This window comes from Pipistrellus hanaki (assembly GCF_964339955.1).
Source record: "Pipistrellus hanaki genome assembly, chromosome: X".
NCBI classification, from domain to species: Eukaryota; Metazoa; Chordata; class Mammalia; order Chiroptera; family Vespertilionidae; genus Pipistrellus; species Pipistrellus hanaki.
The window spans coordinates 99,101,161-99,128,862 of record NC_140524.1 but is presented as its reverse complement, the minus strand read 5'-3'; the positions used below and the strand labels follow the sequence as shown (position 1 = coordinate 99,128,862).

Genomic DNA, 27,702 nt, shown 5'->3' with positions numbered 1-27,702 from the left:
TTTTGTAATCCCTCACTTTCCATATTATTTTTGGCTTTGAATGGAAAAGTGGTCCAAAGAAAGAGCAAAGTAGATTCTAATTGATATGGACATTGATTCTGAGTAGCTTTGGTGAGTCACTAAGCTATAGTAAAAAAGTCTAAGAATCTATAAATTTAATAAACATGCTGAGGTTATTGGTTAATCAAAACTTCACATAATATTCCTTATATTCCTCACTCTAAGTTTAGTGTTCAAATATCACAAAGGGAGAGGAGAGAGAAATAACATCTGAAAGAAGAGCAGTCTTCATTTCTGGGGTGCAAAAATACCCAGAGCACTTTATAGATAACGAACTAGTTAACAAGGAACTTGGAGACTAAGAACTAACTTTGGTTTAGCAAACTGATAACAATCTTACTTTGGATGGTTCAAGAGTCATAACAATATGACATTACATATAGAGAATGTTTTACTTCATATTAATCATTTGTGATGAGTGGATCCATTTTGTAAGACACTAGAACAAATGAATATGCTTGATTTGCATATTCTGCAACTTCTTCTTAGGTTACCTCTCTCTAGTTTCCCCCTCATGCTAAAGTAGCTAAGGATTAACCATAAGAACTTTAACATAAGCTTTCTGAAAACAAAGCTAAGAGACCATAGGAGATGGGCCAGGTTGCAATGGGAATGCTTCAGGCCTATGATGAATTCATTCTCATTTTTTTAATTTCATTTAAAATACTAAGGCTAGCACCATGAATTGCATTGTCTTATTGGATTGTCACAGACAGAGCTCTTTCAAGTCAAGCTGGTCTCCAATGGGTTTTTATATTTGTTTGTTTGTTCTTCAGAAAAATTGAGTGAAGAAAATGGACTTTCTAGATTCCATTCTCTCATTAAATGGAAATAAATCATTCAGAAATAGCTTGTTGTCTTCAATTTTGTTGGCTACAATGACATGTACTTGTCATGATGATTGCAGCTATTTTATTAAAAAATGCTCTTAAACTGATTGAGCATGTGTCTGCTTTAGACAGTTTTCTTGTTTCTTTACATGGCTAGCCTTTCAAGGTTGCTTGGAAAGATGCATTCAGTGTTTCACTGTGATTTGTTTATCTCAGTTGGATACACGATGAATGACCTAATATTTGAGTGGTTAAGTGATGGTCCGGTACAAGTTGCTGAAGGACTGACCCTTCCTCAGTTTATTTTAAAAGAAGAGAAGGAACTCGGCTACTGCACAAAACACTACAACACCGGTAAGTTTTCTTTCAGCTGCTAAACCCAAGTGGGCTCCATCTGCAGCTTGGGTTATAGATCCCATCGCCTTAATTGCTGCATATTTACCAAGAAAATGGCGCTGAGCTACAAGGCAAGGGCCTAGACTTGATTCCACCTTCCCCCCCTCCACCCCCACTAAGATAAGATACCAATACCCTCTGGAATAGGTCAGTGAGCACAACAGAAAATTTCTCCAAAACAGAGAGATAAGTAGAGATTAGGGAATCTTTTACTGTTCTCTTGCTGACCATCTGCTGTCAAATGAGTCTGGGAACAGGTGTATGGGACCTTGTAAGTGGCACAGGAAGTGTATAAATTCTGGCCAGTTCCTGGCATCCACTTTTGACATGGGACCCCCAAGTCAATTTGCACTCTCTGTCTTAGTAGAAGAGAAGAATAATAACATAGGTCGTTGTAAACCCAGAAGCACAGCTGCTGTGCTCTCCAGTACTGAACAATAATAGGAGTTTGGATGAAAATCAGCTGGCAGGAATTCAGCTGGCTCTAAAGACCTGCATTGTCAGTAGTGCTGACAGACACATGGCGGGGGAGGGGGGAGAGAGGAGAATTTGAGTCAGTAGCAACAGTGGGCATCTGTGGTTACCGGGAAGATTTTGCCTGCCCAGTCAAGTTGATGGCTTTTCATATGCATGTCCCAGTTTTGATGCCACACAAGCTGATCAGAGGTAGGCAATGAATACATGATAGTTTGTTCAATGACTGCTCCAGGTCCCTTGCTGAGTAGAATGGCCCAGGAAAACTTATTTTAGCAGTCAACAGTGCTTTCTATTCAAGTAACTAAAACTGTTCTTACTGACAAAGCAGAATCCAACCCTACCTTTTATCATTTGCCTAAACTAAGTCAAATTACCTTCTGGAGCCCTAATGTCAAGCCAATTAAAGAGGGGAAGTGTGCAAAGGAGAAGGAACATTTATTTCTTAGTAGTATGTCAAAAGTTTTAATATCTTTATATGTACTCTTTTTATAGGAAGTGTCACATTGTAAACAGATTCTAGGAATATTATAAATTATCTTAAGCAATTACCCAAAAGGCTAGAAAATGTTTACAATGACTGGATTACATGCATGGCTGATACAAATATATACATATTTTTCTCTTGCTATTGACAACACAAAAATAAACACACAATTATTCAATTTTTTTGGAGGCCCATGTGAACTTGACAACTTTGGAGAGAAAGGTTCAAATGTTATATATTACATGTCATATATTATATACAGTGGTGCCTCACACAACGAACTTAATTCGTTCCAGGAGCAAGCTTGTTATGCGGAAAGTTCGTTATGTGAAACACGTTTTCCCATAACAATACATGTTAAAAAAATAATTCGTTCTGTAGCATAAAATATGCTAAGATGACATAAAAAAAATATGCTAAGATGACATATTTTTATTTAGATACATCTAAAAACATAATTTTTTTAAAAAAAAAACACACATTTTTTTAATTTTAAGACAGACTGAGTAGAGTCTACCGAATCTTGCACATCTTCATCCATTTTCTGCTTTTTGGCCGATGGTTTCATGAAAAACCTGTCCAAAGTTCGCTGTGCGAGGCGTTCGTTATGCGAGGCACCACTGTATTTTATGCTGTATACTATATACTATACATATATTCTGTGGGTTATATATTATATGCTATATATAATAACCCCACAAATGTGAATATTTTATTTCCATTGGTAAGCTTATGACAGTCTTGCAAATTCTGAAACTCTATCAAAATAAGTTGCAAAAAGGCACAGGTTTTGAAAATTAATAATCCCACATGGTTTTGGTCCAGTGACTCTTTAGATCACTCATTCTCCCACTGTCATTTCTATTACTGGTTAAGTAGGAATGAAGTTCAATTGCTTATGTAGAGTGAGAATCTTGTAAAACCTTCCAAACCCATCTATAATACTCTTATTTTTTTAAATAAAGTGTGAGTCTAATAGGAAAGATAAATTCTAATTGGATTTTAAGTAATCATTTCTTGCCTTCCAGGAAAGTTTACCTGTATTGAGGTTAAGTTTCACTTGGAACGCCAGATGGGATATTATTTGATCCAGATGTACATCCCCAGTCTCTTGATAGTCATTTTGTCCTGGGTCTCCTTTTGGATAAACATGGATGCAGCCCCTGCCAGGGTCGCACTGGGCATCACCACAGTTTTAACGATGACCACCCAGAGTTCAGGTTCCAGGGCATCTCTGCCAAAGGTAAGAAATCTCCTCACTTGACAACAGTGACCTGAAAAGTTTGTCAAAGGTTTTGTAGGCTGGAGGATTCTGGGAAGTCATAAATGTTTACCAGTTTGTGACACTGTTGGAGATGCAAATGCAATAAGAGAACAAAGAACTGAGTTTGAGATCATTAGAGCTCTGAGGACTTGGGGCAACTCCATAATCAAATCAATTAGGGGGAAGGGGAGTCAGGGTTGAGAGAGGAGGAATGAGTGGAGGCAGAAACATGCAGGAATTCTAAGAAGTGCTTGAGTGCTTTTGACATTATGTTGTTTATGAACCATGAAGCTTGCAGAAATTGAAGTAAGATTGAGTCAACTTATGCTGTATTGTCAACGTTTTATTGGTGACATTATTGTGATCCATATGCTCAGTAAAGTCACTTACATTAATAAAAATTTAAAATACAATAAGTTCCTGGCAGCTTATCAGTTTATGCAGAAAAGCCATCTCAATGAGTATGTAAATATGAAATATATATATATATATATATATATATATATATATATATATTTCATAGTCTTATATTGAATAGTCTTATAGTATTATTGAATGTACAATATTACGGTGCAGCAAATGATATACTTTGTTATGCCTTAATTGACCATAATGGCTGATACACTACTATTTTCAAGTGACATAATTAGCTAGAGAAAGATCAGCAGAATCCTCCAATTTGGTGGACATTCTGGTAACTGTGGGAGGTTTGAAAGAGAAGCGTGGGGTGGATACAGTGACACATAGACATTTTTTGGCAAGTGAAGTAATAATCCATAAAGGCTGCACAATCTATTTTTATGTAAGGCAGGCCCTCTGCATTTATAAATACTACTTAAGCAAGTAATGATATATGCTCCACTTGTGAGGTATCCCAGCTCCCCCAAAGTACGCCTATGTGTGTTTCTCCCTTTCACTGAGTACATTGAGGCACTGGCTTCGATTTTACAGGAGTGTGCATTCAATTTAGTATTCAGTGTATGCTGCCTCATATGGTTGAGCAGTCTTTCCAAAAACCAGTTCCAGAAAATTGAGATGTAATCCCATATCTTTGCTGGTGTAAGCCTATGCTCAGTTGTGCTGCATTTCACATGATGAGAAATATTAGATTGTGGTCCACATTATTTCCTATGTTGGAAGATAGGGTGACATGTGAAGAAGGTCTGTGGCTATAATGAAGATGGACTGGATGCTGTGAAAATAGTTCCACAAACTTTCCAGGTCCATGCCTCCAGAGATAAATATTAGATTTAGTATGCTAAAAGAGAAAAGATGTCTCTGATAGTTTTTTTTTTTTGGAACAAATAGTACAAAATACATGTGCCATATTTCTATTGGAATAGAGTTGTTAGAAACACTAACAGCCTCTTATTCGGCTATAAAATCACAAATCAATTTTATTTATTAGAAATTCTAATCCACAATGTTCTCCCTCCCAAACCAGTTCATTTGCTTATTTCTCTTTAGTTATTAGTTACTGCCATCACTGCATGCCATGCAATTATTCAACCCCAGGATGCACAACCATGTATTTTACAATTTAATAGACAGCTAAGTTATTGGTGACAAATTGTAAGCAGATAATGTCAAAAATAAGATATTTAGTCTCCAACCACTTATCGCTATGAAAATACTAGCCATTTATTTTCAAAGTGAGAGCTTGGGTTTTTAAAAATGTGTTATTCATTCTTATTAGCTACTTTGTTTTTATATCAATGGTTAAAACTATTGCTAAATAAATTGTCATTTATCAGTGATCTTAGCATGCAGAGATAATCAGGAACCAAAAGAGGGGTTATTAAAAAATCATTTTATTTTTTAAAAATATATTTTATTGATTTTTTGCAGAGAGGAAGGGGGAGAAATAGAGAGTTAGAAACATTGATGAGAGAGAAACATCGAAAAGCTGCCTCCTGCACACCCCCTATTGGGGATGTGCCCACAACCAAGGTACATACTCTTGACCGGAAACGAAACTGGGACCCTTAAGTCCACAGACTGACGCTCTGTCCACTGAACCAAACCAGTTAGGGTCAAAAATCACTTTATACTGGGCTCTGAACTCATAGGGGTTATCTTTTTGCCATCAGCAGGTTTATCTTCCTACATGTATTTTTTCTAAGGCTATTATTAAACATGGTTGGCTCTCAGCTGACTGTGAAGAGATGTGACTCATATAGATGACAAGTGAGAAAAGAAAATAGGATCAAAAGTGAGTCATGGAAAATAAAATATTAATCATACACTCACATACACACAAACACACACATACACATATACTCATTTTAATTTACAAACACTGCAGTCCCTGAGCAGATGCTCCACTATGCTGACTGTAAAGATACTCCAGTACCTGTGGCAACAAACTTTACAGAGAAGGCATGTACATTATTTCAATTAATTACTTTTAAATGTCTAGTCAGCTGCAATAATACAGAGTTTAGGGGTATAAGGGTCTCTAAATAGCTTTTACTTTCTCAGGAATGTCCTGCACCCTGCATGCAAATGTATATGTAGTCTCCCTTAAGAGTGAGGCTTTAGTCAAAATTATGAGGTAACAAGATTACCCCCCTTCAAAATTGTTAAACTTATAAAAGAAATACTTAACTTTAGAGTTTTATTTGTATGATGGTAAAAACTCCACTGATTTTATCCAAGTTTTCATACCCTCCACTAGCAAAACACCCGGCTCATAATAGGCACTCAGTAAAGTGTTGATTAGTGAATGAATGAAAAATATTGAATAGTCTTGTAGTCAAGAGGTATTCCACAAGTAATTTAACTGGCAATTAATTCACCCATCCATTTATTCAGCTAACATTATTAAATGTTTTCTCTGTACCATTCATTATGCTAGGGGCTGGGGAAATGAACTATAAAGAAAACATAATCCTTGCTCTCAGGGGCTTGTAATCTTTAATGTCAAAGACAAATACTTGAAATAGTGGTTATTAAACAACTAGAGGCCCAGTGCTCGAATTTGTGCAAGAGTAGGCCTTCCTTCTCCTGGCTGCTAGCACCAGCTTCCCTCTGGAACCCGGGACCTGGGCTTCCCTTGCAGCCCCAGCTTCGTCCGGAAGGTTATTCAGAAGGATGTCTGTTCTAATTAGCATAGTACACTTATTATAATTTAAAGGTGAAATACAGTCGTGCACCATATGACAACAGTTCACTCAATGACAGACCACATATATGATGGTGGTCACACAAGATTATGAGAGAGCTGAATTTCCTGAAAAAAAAAAAAAACTGAAGGATTTGTGGGTCAGGACAAACATTTTTTTCTTTAATTGGAGCAATACCTGAGGGGTTTGGCAATGTATTATGACAGCACCTAAATTTTGAGTGCACAGATTATATTCCAATCAGTCAGCCACTGACCTGTTTCAGCACAGAAGAGCCTCCCCCCCACAACACTACATAGTCAGAAGGTCCCATAGCTTCCCAGGCATAGTTTGATGGTGTTCAGAGTATATGGATGTAAATTCTTTGTTGAGGAACTAAGATCCTATAGAAGGACACAGGTTCATAAGAGCTACCTTAACAAGTATTAAGTGACACTGCCACTTTAGTAAAAGCTCTCAGTGATAAAATGGAGCCAGCCTGTACCTGTACTTTGGAAATATTTTCAGGTTGTAATGATGTGAATCATAGATAGGTTTTATTTATCCCCCTTTGTGCCAGGTAGGGTCAATGGAACAAAAACAAATTTCCAAAGCCCAAATATTGGGTCCTCAGTTCTATACTCTCTCCATGTTAAATACCCTCTTTTTTTTAAAATATTTTTATTGATTTTTTACAGAGAGGAAGGGAGAGAGATAGAGAGTTAGAAACATCGATGAGAGAGAGTCATCGATCAGCTGCCTCTTGCACACTCCCTACTGGGGATATGCCCGCAACCAAGGTACATGCCCTTGACCGGAATCGAACCCGGGACCCTTCGGTCCCCAAGCCGACGCTCTATCCATTGAGCCAAGCCGGTCTCGGCATACCCTCTTTTTTTTATTATTAATATCACAAAGTTCCTTAACCTGACCACTGTTCCAATATATAACAGCCAAAACTACATGGTCATGACAGTCCCGTGTTCCTTTATCTCACCATTTTGATTTTCTTATTCCTACCGACCCTCAGACAACTTTGATCCCCTCCTGACAATCACTATTATGGTGATCCATGCCCTCCTGCTAAGATATGCAGATGACACGGTCTTACTGGCAGAAAGTAGCAATGATTTGAAACAACTTCTTATCAAGATGAAAGAAGTGCCAAAGGAGGACTGCATTTGAACATCAAGAAGACATACGTGCTAACTACAAAAGAACTATACAACTTTAACATATTTGATTAGGAGTCAAAATTGTCAAATATTTTTGTTTGCCTTGGTTCTGTCATCAATTCAAATGGAGACTGCAACCAGGAAACCAAGAGAAGGCTGAGAAGGACAGCAAAGGAAGAATTCAGAGAGATCACTAAGAGTAAAGATTGTCATTAGTGACCAAGACTGAGATCTTTCACACCCTCATATTTCCTATTACTATGTACGGATGTGAAAGGTGGACAGTGAAGAAGTTTGATAGGAAAAACTTGATTCATTTGAAATATGGTGTTGGAGGAGAGCTGTTCAGATACCCTGGGCTTCCAGAAAAATGAAACAGTGGGTCCTAGAGCAAATTAAACCTGAAATATCCCTGGAGGCAAAATGACCAAACTAAGTTACCCTACTTCAGGCACATCATGAGAAGTCAGAGTTCTTTGGAAAAGACCGCGATGCTGGGAAAATAGAAGGCAGCAGGAAAAGAGGAAGATCAAATATGGGATGGATTGACTCCATAAAAAAAGCCATAGGCATGAGTCCGCAGGAGCTGAGCAGGGCTGTTGAGAACAGGACATCGTGGGCATCACACATGGATAGGGTCATGAGCAGTCTGAGCCAAGTCAATGGCACATAAGAGAAATACGCCTTACCCAGCCAGTTTCTCCTCAATATTTCTAATCTATCCAGTCCACATCCCTAGCCACAGAGTAGCACAGACAGCTTCAATGTTCTATTCCCAACTTTGCCAGAGGACACAGGCAGAAGGCTTGTGGGACAATGTTTATGAAGTCTGTAGTATTGTACAGTAATGTCCTAGGCCTTCACATCACTGACCACTCACTCTTCACTCACCCAGAGCAATTTCCAGTTCTGTAAGCTCCATTCATGATAAGTGCCCTCTAAAGGCATATCATGTGTATCTTTCATGCCATATTTGTACTGTGCCTTTTCTAGGTTTGTGTAAGTACACTCTATGTTCGCACAATGATGAAATCACCTAGCACATATGTCAGACTATACCCCAATCATTAAGCACACATGACTGTATAAGTACATCAAGAAAGATGCCTAACCTATTAAATAGAGGAGGGATAAGAGGAAGGGGAGGAAAAGAGGGAGGATGGAAAGAAAAGGGAAGCAGGAGAAGGAGGGAGAGAAGTTAGGCAAAAGGCTAAAGGAGGAAGCCTGAGTTGAATCTATAAAGCAGATTAAATAGATGATGTAGGAGGAGGTAAAGGTCATTCCAGGTGATGAGGACTTCCTACTTATATTTGGGTTACACTTAGAAAATAAGCCTTTCTAGAAGACCATCTGGGCAGGTTTCCAACAGGCTTCACAAATCTTCCACACATTTCATGTAAGAAACTTGTGTTTACTGATTCCCAGTTAATATCCTGCCTTCCGGCCAACCCAAGGCTTTTGTGGATTTTGCTTTATTTGGTCTGGTTTTGTTTGCTTCGGTTTTCAGAAGTCCATTGTCTTCCCCAGATACAGGAAAAAGAAACACCAACATAATATCTGTTCCACAGATACCATCCCATTTGAAACTGTAAAACTAGTTCTAAAAATAAAAATACCTGCCACCCTGGCCACTGTGGCTAAGTTGGTTGGGCATCATTCCATGCACCAAAAGGTTGTTGGTTCGATTCCCAGTCAGGGAACATGCCTAGGTTATGGGTTCCATACCCATGGGTGGGGAAGCAGAGGCAGCTGACTGATGTTTTACACTGATGTTTCTCTCTTTTCCTCTCCCTTCCTCTTTGCCTAAAAATAATCAATAAAATATATCTATCTATATATTTTTTCATATATACATACATACAAGGTGTCCCAAAAATGCATACACCTTTAACAGCTGATAGCTCAATTGAGGTTTATTTCTTTTCAGATTTAACTCACTGGAATTAATAATTATACAAAGTAGTATACATTTTTGAGACACTCTATATACATCTCTGCCAACCTCCAAGAAACCGTTCAGCTGATAATTTTCTAACCATTGGAACATGAAACCCCCAGTGGCAGACTATAGGCTGTGCGTATTGTTGTCTTTCCAACATGCAGGAAAATATCAGGATGAATTGAATAGCAGGCTGTGAACCATCAAACAGTATTTTCCCTTACTCTGTGTTTGTTGTCATAGCTGAATGTGTTATGGGAACTCATAATTGTCTTGAGTCCTCATTTGTGGCTGAGTGAGCATTGGTAGGGGACAGTGGGGATGACACACGTGCACAGGTGACTCTGACAGGTCCATAACCATCTCCTTGGAGCAAGGATCCAGAGGCATCCTTAACAGTTATTAACCGAGATTCCCTGTTTCCTACAGAAGAAAATGCCCCCTTATTTTCAGCCATCTGATAAACTAAGACCAGCCGGACCATTTCAAGCAGCTACCAAACCCAGGACAGCTTAGAATTTAAAACAAAAGAGGCTGTAGCTCTGCCACATTCAGTCTTGCTTTATCCCCTACGCTAATGTTTGAATGTAGACACTGCAGTAAGAGAAACTAGGAAAGCAGTAAGACTGATAGTTATAGAAGTTCTGAAATAAAGATTTGCATGTCTGTTTTAACTCTAAAAAATAAACATAATTGCCCCTTGAATCAGGCACATTCCTCTCTAATGGGAATGAATTTCTTAGGTCTGATTGGTATTTCTGCAAGAGATTGGGAAATGTTTTTGTATTTTAAAATCAGGATGCCGCTAAGTTTTGGATAAAAGATTAAAAAGTCAGAACACCCAAGGTTTGGCAAATTGATCTGCAGACAAGCTTGCTTTATAACCAGATGTCTGCATATGTGGGAGACTTGATAAATTTTCCCTCTGACATTTCCCAAGCCACAGCAAACTGAAGAGTCATTGATGTAGTGAGTGTGTGATAAAAATATGCAAAGAGATGACGTGGGTGAATTCTCTCAGGACAGAGCTGGAGCATCAGGGGCACTTTGGTTTAAGAATGTTGTCGGCAGCCTTTTCAGGGAAGCTGACAATCATAGAAGCTACTTAGGCTATGCTTCTTCTCAAGTAAGGCTCATACATTTGGGGAAATAGCATTTTGAGGTGCACTATCACTTCATACACTCTTTCCATTTCATTAAAACGAATAGCTCTCTCAGGGTCATCCATCCTAAGTGTCTTCAGGTGAGGAAAAGATGAACTATTATGCAGAATGTATTACATACTCAAGATACAGACCTGAGAAAACAAAACTTTTGTCCTTATGAAGACTGAATAAATACATAAAATAGAGTATTTTAATTCAGTAAGCTAAGGGCAACGCAGTAGTTTTCTGTTGTTGTTTTGTTTGTTTGTTTTTTATAAAAATGACCATAATAATTATGCTCTCTGTAGCCATACCCTTAGGTAATAGCCCCCTTCCACATTGACTGTCAACTTGACCATATGACTTGCCTTGGCCAATGGACAATGACAAATATGATATAAGCAGAGACTTGAAAAATGCTTGTATATTGTAGTTAGCTTTCTCTTGCTGCTCTTGAGGCTCCTATGGACACCCAAGTGAATAAGATGAGAGACACATAGCCCAGTTATTTTTATTACCAAGATGATAGCCAGTTAACTGTTACTTCCTTGTTCACTGCTCCAGGTACTAGTCTCCTCGTTGTTTCCCAAATATGCCAGGCACACGCTGTCATTCCTGGGCCTTTGCAATGACTGCTCTCTGTACCTGGAGAGCTCTGCCCCCAGATATTCACATGACTAACTTGTCTGCCTTTTCCAAGTATTTTTTCCAATTTTACCTTTTCAATAAACCCTGCTCTGGCCATTATCGCCTAACAATGCTTCAGCAATACCTTGAACCCACTCAACATAATTGTATTTAAAATTTTTCAATTTGTATTTGTTTCCCCACTGTATTTTATTACCTTACTAGAGGCCTGGTGCACAGATTTGTGTACCGGTGGGGTACCCTTGGCCTGGCCTGCAGGGATCAGGCCAAAACAGGCTCTCTGATATTCCCTGAGGGGTCCTGGATTGCAAGAGGGCACAGGCCAGGCTGAGGGAGCCCACCGAGGGACCCCACCTTTCCATGATTGGAGAGACTGCGGGAGGGCTCCAGGGCATGTCTGGCCCATCTCATCCATTCCCAATCGGCTGGACACCAGCAGCAAGCTAACCTACTGGTTAGAGCATCTGCCCCCTGGTGGTCAGTGTGCCTCATAGCAACTGGTTGAACAGTTGAAGAAATAGTTGGACATTTAGCATATTAGGCTTTTACTATATAGGATAGCAACTCCAAGATTTATATCAAACTCTACTATGGATTATGTTTATTTTAATTGTCTTATTCCCCTTACTTGACTATGAGCAACATGAAGACAAATAGAAAGAAGCGGGGGGGGGGGGGGGGAGGAAAGCAGAGCTGTACATAGAAAAATAGAGGGTGGGGCAAAAGTAAGTGTACAGATGTGAATATGAGAAACAAAGATTTTATTTTTATATTTTTATTAATTAATGTATTAGTTTCCATATGAATAAATGTAGACTTACTTTTGTCCCGCCCTGTACATGTATTACATAGATGACCAGAATCAATAAGATTTATATCTTAATGCCTGGTTTATTAAAACAATGAATGATTTAATGGAGTCAGCAATATATGAGCTGATGTATTAAAATTTGATAGGATTATAATAAGCAAAAATTACAGGGGAAAACCTGAAATAAATATCAGAGATGAATAAGCACTGAAGATTTGGGGGATGAGACAGTCCTATTTAGCTGGAATGTTGATTATACACACAAGTGAGGTGGGAAATAGAGAAATGTGAGGCCTTTGGATTCCCCCCCACACACAGAGATGGTATCTTCCTTTTCCAAAGTGGTTAAGCTCTTTCTTCCATCCTTTATCTCATTCTGTCTTATATTGTGGTTATTTTTGCATTTCTCTTTGTTCCTCTACTATATAATCCTCACATTTAGGGCAATGATTATATACTGCTAATTTTTTAATCTTCACTGCTTCTAGCACAGAGATGGAAGCCAGCAGCAGAGCAAAATTATTTGTGGAATAAATTAAACCATCCACTTTTGCCCAAACCATTTGGGCTTGCTAACTAGACCCTGAGGCTATGCAGAAATAGTTTAAAGACGAGCTGACTAACAAGGAGTGAAAATGTTCACTAGTTACAACAGTAGCACCTTTATTTTTCAACAAGAGTTTGGGTAAGAGACCTTGCAAATCCCCATAGATTAATTTCTTTGATTCCTTCATCATGCAGATTTGACCATAATTAGTAGCCACTTGAAATACAGCTTCTAAGTTGTAATTCTCCACAGTCTATTTGAAGGGAGAAAATCCATATAGATAAGTACTAGGGTTTTATTTTTTAATCAAAAGGTTAATTAAGTGAATTAATCTTTATGTTTGAAGGCATTTTTTGCATGGAATTTTGAGTAAATAATTTAAATGGGTTAAAATTAAATTAATGTGGTATTAGAATGAATAATAAAGCTTAGGGAATGAATAAAAATCTCATGTGTTCTATTAATTATGTAACAGCAGACAAAATTGCCTATGGCAAGTTTAACCTGAAAAGACAGGAAAACGGATAGATTCTCAAATCCTCCTGCAATTGCTGGTACCTCCATAGAAATCATTTTGTAAAATGTATAGTGTTCCATGATGACATAGTTTTTGAGCAGTTCTTTAATTTTTTTTATTGCTTTTCAGAGAGGAAGGAAGAGGGAGGGATAGATAGAACCATCATAGATCGGCTGCCTCCTGCAAGCCCCCTACTGGGGATTGAGCCTGCAACCCAGGCATGTGCCCTGACCGGGCATCAAACCTGGGACCCTTCAGTCTGAAGGTTGATGCTCTATCCACTAAGCCAACCCTTCTAGGGCTGAGCAGTTCTTTAAAGAAAAGTACTAAGCAGTTCGCATTTAAATGAATCTTCTGAATTGCAATGAGAGTAAATAAGTGTAGAATCATAATTCAACTTTGTCATGCCCGCTAAGAAAATGAAGATAGACAGCAAAAGTGGAATCTGAGTATACACGTGTGGCTGAGAGAAGAGGCCCAGAATCATTTAATGAAGATTTTCTAGGTGCAAATAGCGATACCATCCATCAGCAGGATCTGTTTATATAACACCTGTGTCTGTGAGATTACGTAGGTGGTGGCTTATGAGTAGGAACCTTTTTTTGTTAGTAAATGTCACCACTAAGCAAGTAAGCTAAGAGAAATATGAGGGCCGGATTCTGTATTACTATTCAGAAGAAAATGGACAGTAAAAGAATAATGTACATTTCAAAATATGAGAATGTAAGACAAGTCCAACATGGTTTTAGACAGTCTCCAGATAAGTGCTAATTTCTTCTTTATGTGAAATTAGTCAGGTCATAAGAAATGTATACATGCATATAAGTACAACCAATGAACACAAAACTCTGGGGAGGGAGGGTATAAATGGGAGGGGGGGACAATGTTAAAATATGTACACAGATAATAATTTAATAAAAAAAAAGAAATGTGTATCTCATGTTAACTCTATTGGAAATAATTCCTAGGGAGGAGTTTTGAATATGCCTCCTATCTAGAAATTATGGGGATCAAATATTGCAGTTTGAATAGAAAGCAAAGAGATATTTTCCTTAGTGTCCATACAGAATCATTGATCCTGGTCTTCCCTGTCCATACCAAGACTGGGTTTAGGGGGGAAAAAAGAAAATCATAAAGAGAGGGGTATTTTGAAGGGACATAGGGGCCAACTGGATGAGTTCCCAGTGGTCAAAACTAGAACAATTCAAGCAACAAAATAAATAATATACTATTATATTATAACCCATACCTACACTAATAAAAGAGTAAGATGCAAATTGACCATACTTTCATGACACCCACCAGCCAATCAGGAGTGAGTATGCAAATTAACTAAACAAAGATGGTGGGTTAATTTGGATACACAGGCACTGAGCTGCCAGGTGTTGGGGCTGGATGCTTGTGTCGTCACCATGTTGACGACACAGGCATTCCACACTGCCCCAGCCTCTCCAGGCTTCTGGGCAGCATGGGAAGTCAGAAAGGCAGCACCAGGCTAGAGCAAAAAGGTGGCTCCAGGCTGGAGCGAAGGTGGTGCCAGCAGTCAGGGGAAGGAAGGCCCATTCTTGCACAAATCTTCATGCATTGGGCCTCTAGTCATAAAATAAATACTCATGAATCCAGAGAGCTATAAATAAATGAATGGATAAGATAATTAAGGACAGTAGACAAATCTCCCATGCAGAATTATTCTAAACTAGAGGCCCAGTGCATGAAATTCATGCATGGGAGGGTAGGTCCCTGAGCCCGGCCTGAACCCTTTCAAAATCCAGGACCCCTCGGGGGATGTCCAACTGCCAGTTGAGGCCCAATATCACTGTGGATTGGGCCTCAACTGGCAGTTGGACATCCCTTTTGCAATCTAGGACACTGGCCCCTAATGTTCACCTGCCTGCCTGATCACCCCTAACCACCTCTGCCTGCCTGATCAGGCCTAACCACTCTGCCTACCTGTCAGATCGCCCCTAACTGCCTCTGTCTGCCTGATTGCCCCTAAGCACTCTGCCTGCCTGATCTTTCCTACTGCCTCTGCCTGCCTGATTATCCCTAAGCACTCTGCCTACTTGCTCACCCTTAACCACTCTGCCTGCCTGCCTGCCTGCCTGCCTGATTGCCCCTAACTGCTTGCTTGGGGGCTGCCATTGAGGATGAGGGGTTGTGGTTTTTCTGGTTTCTGGTCATTCCACTGTTTTGGTCACTGGGCTTTTATTATATAGGATGACTTATGTAGATATTTTACCCCTAAGGAGTTGGAAGATAATTCCCCACTTAAACACAGGTTGTGCATAGTGACTTTCTTCCACAGACAGTATGGAAAGGAAAAAAATAATAACTTTACAGTAAAGACACCTGACAAACACTACCTCAATCAGAAGATCAAGATCAACAACAGGCCGAGACCAGTTTGGCTCAGTGGATAGAGCGTCTGCCTGTGGACTGAAAGGTCCCAGGTTCGATTCTGGTCAAGGGCATGTTCATTGGTTGCGGGCACATCCCCAGTGGGAGGTGTGCAGGAGGCAACTGGTCAATGTTTCTCTCTCATCGACATTTCTAGCTCTCCCTCTCTCTTCCTCTCTGTGGAAAATCAATAATATATATATATATATATATATATATATATATATATATATATATATATATGATCAACAACAGTGATAACGATTAATGAGAAAGGAACTTTAACTCTGTAGTCTTCCTCCCCAAAACCCATAACCATAATAATCACACAAAAAAAAAACATCAGACAGTTACCAATTGAGGGACATTCTATAAAATGCCTAACCAACAAGCCTCAAAGAAAAAATTCCCTCCTGTATTGCAATTATTAATGGTTTTTGTTGTTCAGTGACAACACTTTTTCTATTTCTGTGACAGGTCACAAAAGACAAGTCTGAGCCTGGCCACTGTGGCTCAGAGGTTGAGCATTGACCTATGAGCCAGGAGGTCAGGGTTCTATTCCCGGTCAGGGTACATACCTGGGTTGCAGGCTCAATTCCCAGTGTGGGGGCATGTAGGAGGCAGCCAATCCATGATCCTCTCTCATCCCTGTTTCTATCCCTCTCTCCCTCTCCTTTCCTCTCTCTGAAATCAATAAAAACATTTTTAAAAATACAAGGAAAAACAACTTTAAAAGACTGAAAGGAAATACACAATATCTATGCTTGTTTTAAAGGATAGGCTAACTCTATTAATAATAATACCTTATTTTTACATAATGTTTACAGTCTTCAAATCTGTTTTATGTTATTTTTTTAATTATCAAAATAATTCTTGGATATAAACCAGACAAATACTATCATTGCTGTTTATGGATAAGAGAGGGATACACGGGAAGAATTTTACTAGAGAAAGGGTAGGATCTCTGTTGCATGTCTTGTAACCACTAATCCAATGTCCTTTAACTCTGGCACTTTGGCAGATGGAAAGCGATTATTGATTGGCATTTTCAGCATGTAGTTAACACCATACCACAGCCAATTAAAATGCAGTTTCTTTGAAGTTTTGAGGACTATGGAAAGGAAGGTTTCCTAAAGTTCCTTGGGAAGGGTGGTGATGAGGCAGTCTTCTGCAGTAGCATAAAATAGCCAGGATTCAGAGTTCCTTGGATCTGAATGCTGTAGGCGCCCTCATTAGTTGTAGGTGCCCTGGTTAGCTGTAGGTGTCCTTGGTCAAGCCAGTTATTAAAATAACTACCTCTTAAGGCTGTTTTGGGGTCTTTCAGAACAGTCCTTAGTAATGTCTTACATGGCATATTCATAAAAGATAGTTCTATCCTCTTTTCCTTCAAATTCCTGTGTATTTTTCTCAGGAAGTCACCCAAACTTGCCTTCTTAGTTGACTCTTAACGAGAACTGGGTCCCCAATGCTGAGAAACATGACCCTGTAGATGATACACTTTGTGAAGGCAGAGAACCACTGTGTACCCAGCATAGAAAAAGCTTGATATGAAACATCTGTTCAATATGTATTTGTCAAAAGAACAATTAGAGGAAGATTGGGAAATTCCTATTGGAAAAAGTCCCACTTCAGAGGCAAGGAAATCCTCAACAGTTCATTAGTTAAATTGGACAATTTAACATTCTTAGAAAAAATTCCCTCCTGCATTGCAATTATTAATGGTTTTTGTTTTTCAGTGACAACGCTTTTTCTATTTCAGTGACAGTATGGGAGCCCCAGACATAATTATGAAAGACAGCTCTTCCGTTCTGAGCCCTGTTCCCTCTGCTTTCTGTTCCTTAATGCTGCCCATCATAAGCAATTCTGAGACTTGTGTTGCCTTTGTAAGATTCTAAATTCTTAAAGTGCCCCCAAACGCCACAAAAAACCTGAAATTTGTCTAAACTTAGAGAGTTCACATCTATTTAAAGAAATCTCCTTATGTTTATTTGCAATATTTATTTTCTTTAATATAAATGTTTCTATACAACTTTTAAAACACATTACTTTATAGAGTATTTCTTATAAAAAGAACTGCTGATGCTGAAACAGATGTCAAAATAGTCACAGTAAAATATTTTGTATGATGTATAAAGCAAGTATATTCTATATGTGAATTTCACATATCTGGTGATGCTATCAGTATTTTAATAATGAAACTCAATTGTAACTTTTAATTGGAAGAATATTTGGCAACTCTGTTTCTGTGTCATTGCGTGGTTTCTTCCTCTTTGCCTGGTCATAATACACTAACACCCAACCCAAACCACAGCATGCAGGTACACATTTTAAATGGGCATACATGGTAATGATTACTTTCATTAAAGATTTGTGTTTGTGGTAAGAACAAGGAGGGAGAGGTTAGAAGGAGGTAAGAAGAAGGAGGGAGAGGTAAGAATAAAGGCAAGGAGAGGTAGAAGGAGGTCTCAAATTGCTCATTGCTTTACCAAGAGATAGGCAATATATAGCAAGCATTTTTAAGGAGGGATATGTGTAATGCTTCCACATTTTGTTTGGGAGATTACTAGAATTATGCGGTAAATTTTATCATAACAAAAGTAATCAACAAGGGTATTGCTTGCATCATAAGAAAAATAACATGTAAGTGAAAAAGAAGTGAAAATAAATCTAAATGTCTTATTCAATCAGCAATTTAAAAATTTCTAGGCCCTGATCTTCCTTTGTTTTTCACTTGGAATTTTATATTAGTACTTTATGACTGGATTTTTACATAGAAACTAATTTCTATGGGCTGTGCTTATTTTGTGTGGCTGTAATTTGTTTTTTGTTGTCCAGCCTCCTGTTGATGGGCATCACCTCCAGGTCTTAGTCTACTGTGTGTTAAATCTGCTATGAACATTTACATAACTTTCATGGACATATGCACCCACTTATCTTGAGAATATATCAATGAGCAGAATATTCTCAAGATAAGTGGGTGCACACAGTAGACTAAGACCAATGTGGAGCAATGGGAACTCTCATACATTGGACCAGTGAATTGGGAAAACTGTCAATATATACCAGAGCCAAACATATTCATATGAGAGTTCCCATTGCTCCACATTGGTGTCAACATTCATTGTCAGTCTTTCTCATTTTGGCTATTCAGATGCTACTTAGAGGTACCTCATCATGGTTTTAACTTGCATGCCCCTAATAACTAAGGATGATGAAAACCTTTTCATACACTCATTGGCCATTTAGTTATCTTCTCTTGTGAAGTGTTTATTCCAAGTTTTGCCCATTATATTATCATCCAAGCACATTTTTTTAAATTTACCTTTATTGTTACAAGTACTACAGATGTCCCCTTTGGTTTTTTTCTCCATAGATCCTCTCCACCCTGCACCCACCCTCCTAGGCCTTCACCACACTATTGCCTGTGTCCATGGGCTATACACATATGCATATAAGTTCCCTCCTGAATCTCTCCCCACCCACCCCCACCTTCCCTCTGAAATTTGACAGTCTGTTCCATACTTCTATGTCTCCAGATTTATTTTGTTCATCAGTTTATTTAATTTACTAAATTCCATATTTGAGTGTGATCCTGTGATACTTATATTTCTCTCACTGGCTTACTATGCTTAGCATAATACTCTCCAAGTGCATCCATGGTGTTGCAAATGGTAAGAGTTCCTTCTATTTTACTGCCATGTAGTATTCTATTGCATAAATATACCACAGCTTTTTTATCCATTCATTTGCTGACGGGCACCTAGGCTGTTTCCAAATCTTAGCTATTGTAAATTGATTTCTGGGTGTTAATTTTGTATCTTGCTATATTACTGATTTCATTCACTAACTCTAGGTGTGTGTTTTGGTGGAGTCTTTAGGGTTTTCTACATACAATATAATGTCATTTGTGAATAATGACAGTTTTACTTCCCTGTTTTCAATTTGGATGCCTCTTATTGTTTCATCATGTCTGATTGCTGTGGCTAGGACAGCACAAGCAGTCTTTCAATTTGACCTCAATCAGCTGAGTTCTCTATGTTGAGTTCTACATAATTTTATTAACCAATCTAATGAGGTTTTTCAGCGGTAATAATTTTTGCCTTTTTAGGAGTTCTCTGTCATATTGTCAAAAAACAGTGCTTTTAAAATGACCATGTTTTTCCAAGTGCAGAATTCTACATGGTATGATTATTATCCTCTTATATATTATCAGAAGTAAGATAAAATCCCTTACAGTTTAGTGGTTCAGAGCATAGACTAAGTTCAAGTCATATGATCTTTGTTGTATATACATGCCTCTGATATCTCTTCTGTACAATGGCTATCATGACACAACTTGCCTTCCAGTGCTGTAGAGATCACTGGATTAACCTATATAAAACTCTTAGAATGATATGCAGTGTACATGAAGCCATCAATAGTAGTTATTGATAATATTACTTAGGGTGCCATTCTGTCTGTTCAACCAAGAGAGGGTTAGAACATTATCCAATGAATTGGGGGAGACATTCACATGTGGACCTGGACCACTCAAACAAAAACTGGGAGATTGGATGTAAATCTCCAAAATTTGCTGTTGTGAAATGACCACTAAATTGATCACTGAAGCCTGTTGAAATGTTCTTTCTGGTCCATTTGGCTTTGAGTACCCAACATATGCCTAATGGCTCCTTTGGTGTATAAGTTAGGAGGGCCCAGGCCAAATAATACATATTCATGACTTGTAAATTGTTCAGTCTGGCTCTGAATAGGAACTAAAATATTTAGGCAGCCCAGGACACAGGAACACTTTAATAACATAGGCATGTGGGTTCCACAAGAATCATTTTGTAGAACCTACAATGCAGTCCTGTAAGGTTATACACTCAAGGGCATCCAAGAAGCTAGAGAGAACAAGTCAAATGTGGCAGGGGAGAAACTGCTTAAGTAAGAACACTTCCTCCCTGTCAATAAGTTGAAAGGGACAATGGGCTTTTTCTCTCATTAAGGCCATCTGCTTAGGCTACATGCCTGGCAGTTCCTCTGCTAATGAGAATATGCTCTTCCTAATACTGGAAGAAACAAGTCTTTATCACTGCCCCTTCGCAAGAGCCAGTGTCATATCAGAAATAATTTTTCAGGAAAGAGACATTTCAAGGCGCAACCAGGTATGATCATTCAGTCACCCAGCTTCTCAGTCTTTTGATGTAATGAGGACAGGGGACAGTACTGACTGTCCCCGCTGACTCATTAGATTCAGAAGGAAATCACATCTTTTATTATCCATCACCACCAGAATGTTAGCTTTCATAAATGCTCACATAACAATGTGTAATTATTTGCACTTGGTAATGATTATTTTGTACAATTCATTAAGTTATGGTACATGGGTTTCTTGCTATGAATATGTCCACTGAGAAGACAATCATTTTTATTTTGCTAAGTTTTTTTTTTAACTCTCTACTTCTTGGATTTTAAGAAAAATGATTCTTAATAATTATTTCGTTCAAATAAAAGATAGTCCTGGGGTCCTTTTTCATATGCTTATTGATCTGGTGTGATAAGCAGAATTCTAAAAATGTCCTCTCACATCAAACGGCCAATCTACAGAATGAGCTAATAAAATGGATGTTGTTTTAAGCCAGTAAATTAATAGCAATATATTACAGGGCAATAGAGAGCTAATACATCTGATTTCTTCTCTTTGCATTTTTTTAAATGGCCAAGCAATAAAAGTGGATAGAGTAAAGAAAATTAAAAGGCCTGAAAAATATCCAGTGATGAACTCGGGTTATTAGAATTCATGAGGTCATCTGGAGAAGAAGAGGATCCAATTATAATTACAACAATTGGGACAAGGAAAACAATATTGAGTCTTCCAGCATAAGCATAAGAGATTCCACCAGGAGTTGGGTTTGACAATTACTTTTCTTCAAATTTGAAATCATATCAGGAATGCCATTTGCTTTTTGTGCTTCTCTTTTCTCCTTGGCTTAGAAGAGCTCTTTCTCATTCCTGTAGCAATATGGCTGAGGTCAGGAGTGCCATGACAACTCCATGAATGGGTTGGGATCATGTGTCATTGTCACAAACCACAACATTGGTGTCACTAGGTGTTAGAAAAGTGAAAGGCAGGAAGTGGTAATAAAAATATTTTGAAATTTCCAGAATCACAAGAAAGTATAATATGTGGAATCTTGAAAGAGAAAGAATCTTGAAAGAAAAAGAAGATAGAAGAATAGGTCCTTTAGGATAGGAAGCCACTAAGAGGGATATACTTCTCCATTCTCTGCAGTACCCAGGAATAGATCTGCAGGCCCTCTACTCTGGTGTAAAGTACCCCACTGGGCTCTGATTCCACAGGTGTGCCACCATTCTTGCTGGTTTTCTCTATACTTATCACCTCCTTTGCCTCTCTCCTCTGTGGCCAGCAGGAGAGCCCTTCCAGTTATTAGGACAAAACTTTTCTCCCTAATAGTGCCTACAAGACACTCTTCTTCCTGATTTCCAGAGTCCTCTTCTCATTAGAGTGCATTATCTCTTGCTTTGTTTAGATAGATTAATGGGATAATCAAAGAAATGAAGTAAATTGTTTAAGGAATAGAGAAATTAAGAGTTATGAATTTTAATAAACTAATGGGAGCAATCTAGATATTTGGGAAATCCCTATTTCAAATAATATTCCAAGGTTTCTAAAAATAGAGAGTTCTTTATGGGAAAAATGTGGATTCAAAGCCTGTTAGTTCAAGCAAGGTAAAGAAATATGACATTTCCTACAGCCAAAGGCTCAAAAAGAAAAGCACAGGGCATCTAGCCTATGTAATTTATTTTACTATCATAACTTATGTTGTTTCTTTTGCTGATATAAATATGTGTTTTAATTAGTATGCTTTGAAAAAAAAACAAAAACTAAAACACTCCTTGGTCTACCAAACAATCTATTTTATTTCCTATCTAAGTGAGTTGTTTTAAATTGTTTAAAGTATTGCTCTATCCTTAATTCTAACTAGTCATTTAAGTGCTGATATGAAGAAAAGAATAAACAGGAGAACATAATTCAGTTCAATATTGGCTTTTGGCTTCATAGTTTGATAAAAGCAATTTCTTGCTTGCTTGTTTATCCCTTAGCTTTCTTTCTAGTGCTAGCCTCTAGGACTAATCACAACATGTTAGTGAGTGTTGTAAATAGTGTTGATTGTTCAATCTCTGAAAACATATTAGTACTTAAGTCTTCATCTTCATGTGAAGATTTTTTATGGTAGTATAAATAAGTTACCTGAACAACTTGCTATATTAACATTAATGGGAAATATTGATTTTATATCACTGATATGACTTCTGTGATCCATAACAATGGCATAAGGAGATAAAAGTGAGCAGCAAATTCCATGCTTGCTCTGTCCATGGTTTGATTACTTAGCTTGGGTTGATAAGAGATAATTGCAAAGTGGAAGCTGTAAAGTTTCCTTGATTTCAGCTATAGATCCTTTTTAACTTAGATCAGAGTCTAATTAATATTCTTTCTTTTCTTTCATTAGCAAAGATGAACCCTTAATTGATGCCACCAATTTTGATGGTTATATGTGCTTTGTATTATTATTGGGTTATATTTCCCAAGTTCTCCCTCTGGGATAGGAATTAAGTTATACATTTAGCAACAGAAAACTGAGAAAAATATGGAGAAATGAACTCTATTTTTCTCTTTCCTTCTTTGAACCCATAATTAGACACGTTACACATATATGTGTGCAAATGGCAGTCATTTTTTTCAAAGCCAAACAGTTTAAACATAGATCCGAACAGAACACAGCTCTCAAGCCATTAACTTGCCTCTTTGTAATTAACCTGAAGGAAAGACTAGAACAAGAACTCATCACAGCTTTTGGAACAAAGTCCTCTTGGGGCTTGCCAGACTTGGCACAATATTAGATAGCTGCTTTTCCCACAGAGGGAGATAGATGTGTTTTGAAAAATAGCTCCTCTACCTTCCAACCTGACTTTAAGACTATACCATGAAAGCCATCCCTCTGAGATAAATGGAGACAATTGGACAGTGCTCCAGAAGACCATAATTAAAGAATTAGAGAGGGAATTCCAATAACCTAAGGAAATAAAAACAGCCAATCCAATTGTTTATGCTTATTATGTACTAAGCACTGTGCTAAAAACAATTTATACATATGCTATGTAATGTTTAAACAACCCTATATGGTGAAGGCACTATTATTACAGTTGAAGTTTGGCTTCTTCAACTTTAATAATTACTTACAGTTGAAAAATTATTATTCTAATTAGTTTGTTATTTATTATTCTAATTAGTATTCTAATTAGTATGTTATTAAAAATTAATATTTATTCAGGAAAAATTATTCTATTACAGAGAATAATTACCTAGTCTTAGACTGTGTGGCCAGTAAGTAGCAGAGACAAGATTAGAAACTAGACAGTTAAGAGTCTGAAGCCATGTGCTAGGTTTCTTTAATTCAATTAATTGGTGTATTGCACTTGTATTGACTGCTTACTTGGTATTGAGCAATGTAATAAATTCTTTGTGTGATTAACTCATCAAAACCTTCAATTAACTCACTTAATCAAAGTTCAAATGAGGTAAGGATTCTCAGTAGTTCATTTTGGAGTTTTACAAACTGATGCAAAAAGAAGTTCATAACTGGGCATCTTCATAAAGAAACTATGGCACAGCTGGAAATTTATCTCAGAAAACCTTGCACTAGAAGCTGTGCTTTTAACCCTGGCCTCTCCTTCTGTCATTAAAAAACTACCTTGAACCTTCCCCCTGAGAGGGACTTGGCAAAGTAAACTGAATTTGGGGAGCCAGACTCAGTCTCAAACCAACCCAGAGGCCTTAGGAGAGGATAATTGGGGTGTGTAGGCGCACACACAGCAGAGAAGACTCCGAGGGTGATAGAGTCCAAGGGGAAGATTTGACAAAGGTAGGGAGGGTTCATTAGCAAAGGAAGGTGGACAGCTGAGTTGTGGGAACCTCACAGTCTTGCCTAGGGGGGCAAGACCCTTTGATGGTGTTGAAAATAGGAAGTGACTGCTTACTCAGCTTCAGCTTTCCTCTCCTGCCATCCGTATCTTAGACCTCATAAGACACAGTGACAGCCATGTTCAGGCCAGGTTTTCACAACTGTAAAAACCCAAGTAAATTGGGCAAAAGAAGCCATTATTCCCTTCATATTAGCTTTAGAAAGTCTGACAGTAGGAAGCATAAACAGATGCTGTGCAGTGCATGCAGGGACCTAAAAGTATCAAATTAAACATAAAGCCAAATGCAGGGAGGTATTAGAAGTTAGTGTTCGGGGTTTGCTTTAGTCATAGGGACACTCAGAGGTGAAGAGCCATTAGGAAATGCCAAAAATACACCTGCCCTAACACGCTTCACCCAAACACATTTGTCTTCAACAGCAGGGTTGAGAGATGCATGGATTCAGCTGAAGTTTGATTTCAATAATGATTTGCAGTAGTTTATACTTGTATGGCATATTAAATTTATAAGTGGTGTTCCCTCCCATTGTATTATTTAATTTCCAGATCGGCCTTCAAAAGCAGGCAGGAATAGATCTCCTTTGCAAAGAAAACAAGGGCCCAAGCCCAGCTGCCAGTGCCTTACAGCTGAAGTTGAAATCCAGATCTCATGACTCCTGCTCTGAGTTAATGTGAGGCTGAACAGGGCAATTTGGAGGGAGGATCAACAGGGGAGCAAGGGTGAACCTACTGATAGAAAAGAGCATGCCACATCCAGGAGATAGGTAGCAAAAAGGAAATGATAGAAAGCTAAAGACAAATACAATTTATTTTATCTAAGATAGGAGAGATGTAGGGTTATGGTTGTGTACACAAAGGAGCACTTGCATTGACCTGGTTATTTATCTGGTGAGATCATGAGAAGATATATAAAAGTATTATCTTTTGAACTGGGTAGGATATTCTTAAGCAGAAATGGGTGGTGAGACTTTTAAGATGGTTGAAACAATTTGAATGAATGTGAAGAGGTAGAAATCAAGGTCATAGATGAAGAACAATGCATTGCCCGGTGCACTTTGTTGCACTGGATATGTGAAAAGGAATAGCAAAAAATAGAACTGGAAGGGGACGATGATATCATAGTCATTTTTTAGTGTTAAGCTAAACTGATCTGATTCATAGGCTTTGGAAAACCAATAATAGTTTATAAACATGGGGGTAACACAATGCTTCGTGGGTTTCTTGTGAGATTTTAAAAAACAATGCAAAAGTGTCTTGTAAAACAACACGATTTAAGGAATTAATTTTTTTATATCTTATTAATTTTTTACAGAGAGGAAGAGAGAGGGATAAAGAGTTAGAAACATTGATAAGAGAGAATCATCGATCAGCTGCCTCTTGCACACCCCCTACTGGGGATGTGCCTGCAACCAAGGTACATGCCCTTGACTGGAATCGAACCCGGAACCCTTCAGTCTGCAGGCCGACGCTCTATCCACTGAGCCAAACCGGTCTCGGCAATTTAAAGAATTAATATTACATACAGTGAAAACTCAGTTCTTGAACTTATTTAATTCTGAAAGGCTGTTCAAGAAGCGATTTGTTTGAAAACCAAATCTTTCTCTCCCCCCCCCCCCCCCGTTAGTATTAATGTAAATTGAATTAATCTGTTCCAGACTCCCAAATGATTCCCTGTTTTAACCTTTCTCAATTGCCTATAATGGTTGTTTCATGAGCACTTTCACACCCTTAGAAACATAAGCACTCTTGATGATCCCTTTTGTGTTTTAAAATTGTGCTAATCTTCAATTCTGCAATGCCATATTTGGTAGCCAGATCAGACAGGTGAACACCTCTATCATACTTTGCAATTACTTCTTTTTAAAGCTCTCTTGTTGTTCTCACAACTCTCCTTTTCACCTTGCTGCTATCACTAACCTCCTTAGGATTCATGGTGACTTACTGTACATATCTTGCCTAATAATAGACAAACATGTAAATTGGCCATACCTCTGCTAAGCCACCAGCCAATCAGGAGTGATATTCAAATTAACCCAACAAAGATGGTGGTTAATTTACAAACACAGGCACCATGTGACAGGGGCGGATGCTTGTGTCATTGCCATGGCGATGATGCAGGTGTTCTCCCCCCCACCAATAACACCCCCACCACCACCATCACCCCTTGTCTCTGGGAAGCATGGGAAGGCGGGACCAGAGCAGAAAGGTGCTGGGCCATAGTGGAAAGGCAAGGCGATACCAGCAGCCAGGGAAAGGAAAGCGCATTCTAGCATGAATCTTCCTGCATCAGGCTTCTATTTTAATAATAAAAAGTAACAAAAGCAAAAACACACAAAAAAAATTCATAGCACAATTTCCTCATGTTAACAATGCAAGGTTTAGTAGTAAACTGGTTCATACTTATGCATCCTCTCTCCTTTGTCATCTGAGAGATACAGGTATCAGCAAGAAGTGGTTAGGTTGCAGGGGTCTTCAAACTACGGCCCGCGGGCCACATGCGGCCCGCAGAGGAGTCTGATCCTGCCCGCCAGGTTTTTTGGGCAGTGAGCGCAGCCGAGGTGTTACAGTAGGAATTAGTAGTTCATATAGTCCGGCCCTCCAGCTCTCTGAGGGACCGTGATCTGGCCCCCACTTTAAAAAGTTTGAGGACCCCTGGTAGAGAACCAAAGTTTTGTTTGACAACTGAGACTTTTTTTTAAGTGAACACCTTTGTCAACAACCAGATTGTTCAAGATGGGAGGCATCTGATAACCAAGGTTTGACTATAATTGCATTATTTTATACATTCATTTCACAAGTATTATTTGAGAGTCTAATTCTTATCAGGCATGGTCTGTCTAGGTATTTGGTATTCATAAGTGAACAAGACTTATCACTATGCATTGAAGCTCAAAGTCTACTAGGGAAAATGAACATTTCA

The 27,702-nt window shown here is 38.4% G+C and overlaps 1 protein-coding gene across 4 annotated transcripts in view; it reads left to right on the top strand.

Moving 5' to 3' along the window:
- The window catches only part of GLRA2 (glycine receptor alpha 2), a 157,395-nt gene that overhangs the window by 66,971 nt on the left and 62,722 nt on the right, over nucleotides 1-27,702 (top strand). For all 4 annotated transcript variants that reach the window (XM_084869864.1, XM_084869863.1, XM_084869865.1 and 1 more), the window contains 2 exons: nucleotides 1,107-1,244; nucleotides 3,276-3,490. In XM_084869864.1, the coding sequence (XP_084725990.1) occupies nucleotides 1,107-1,244; nucleotides 3,276-3,490 (353 nt within the window). The remainder of the gene's footprint in view (nucleotides 1-1,106; nucleotides 1,245-3,275; nucleotides 3,491-27,702) is intronic.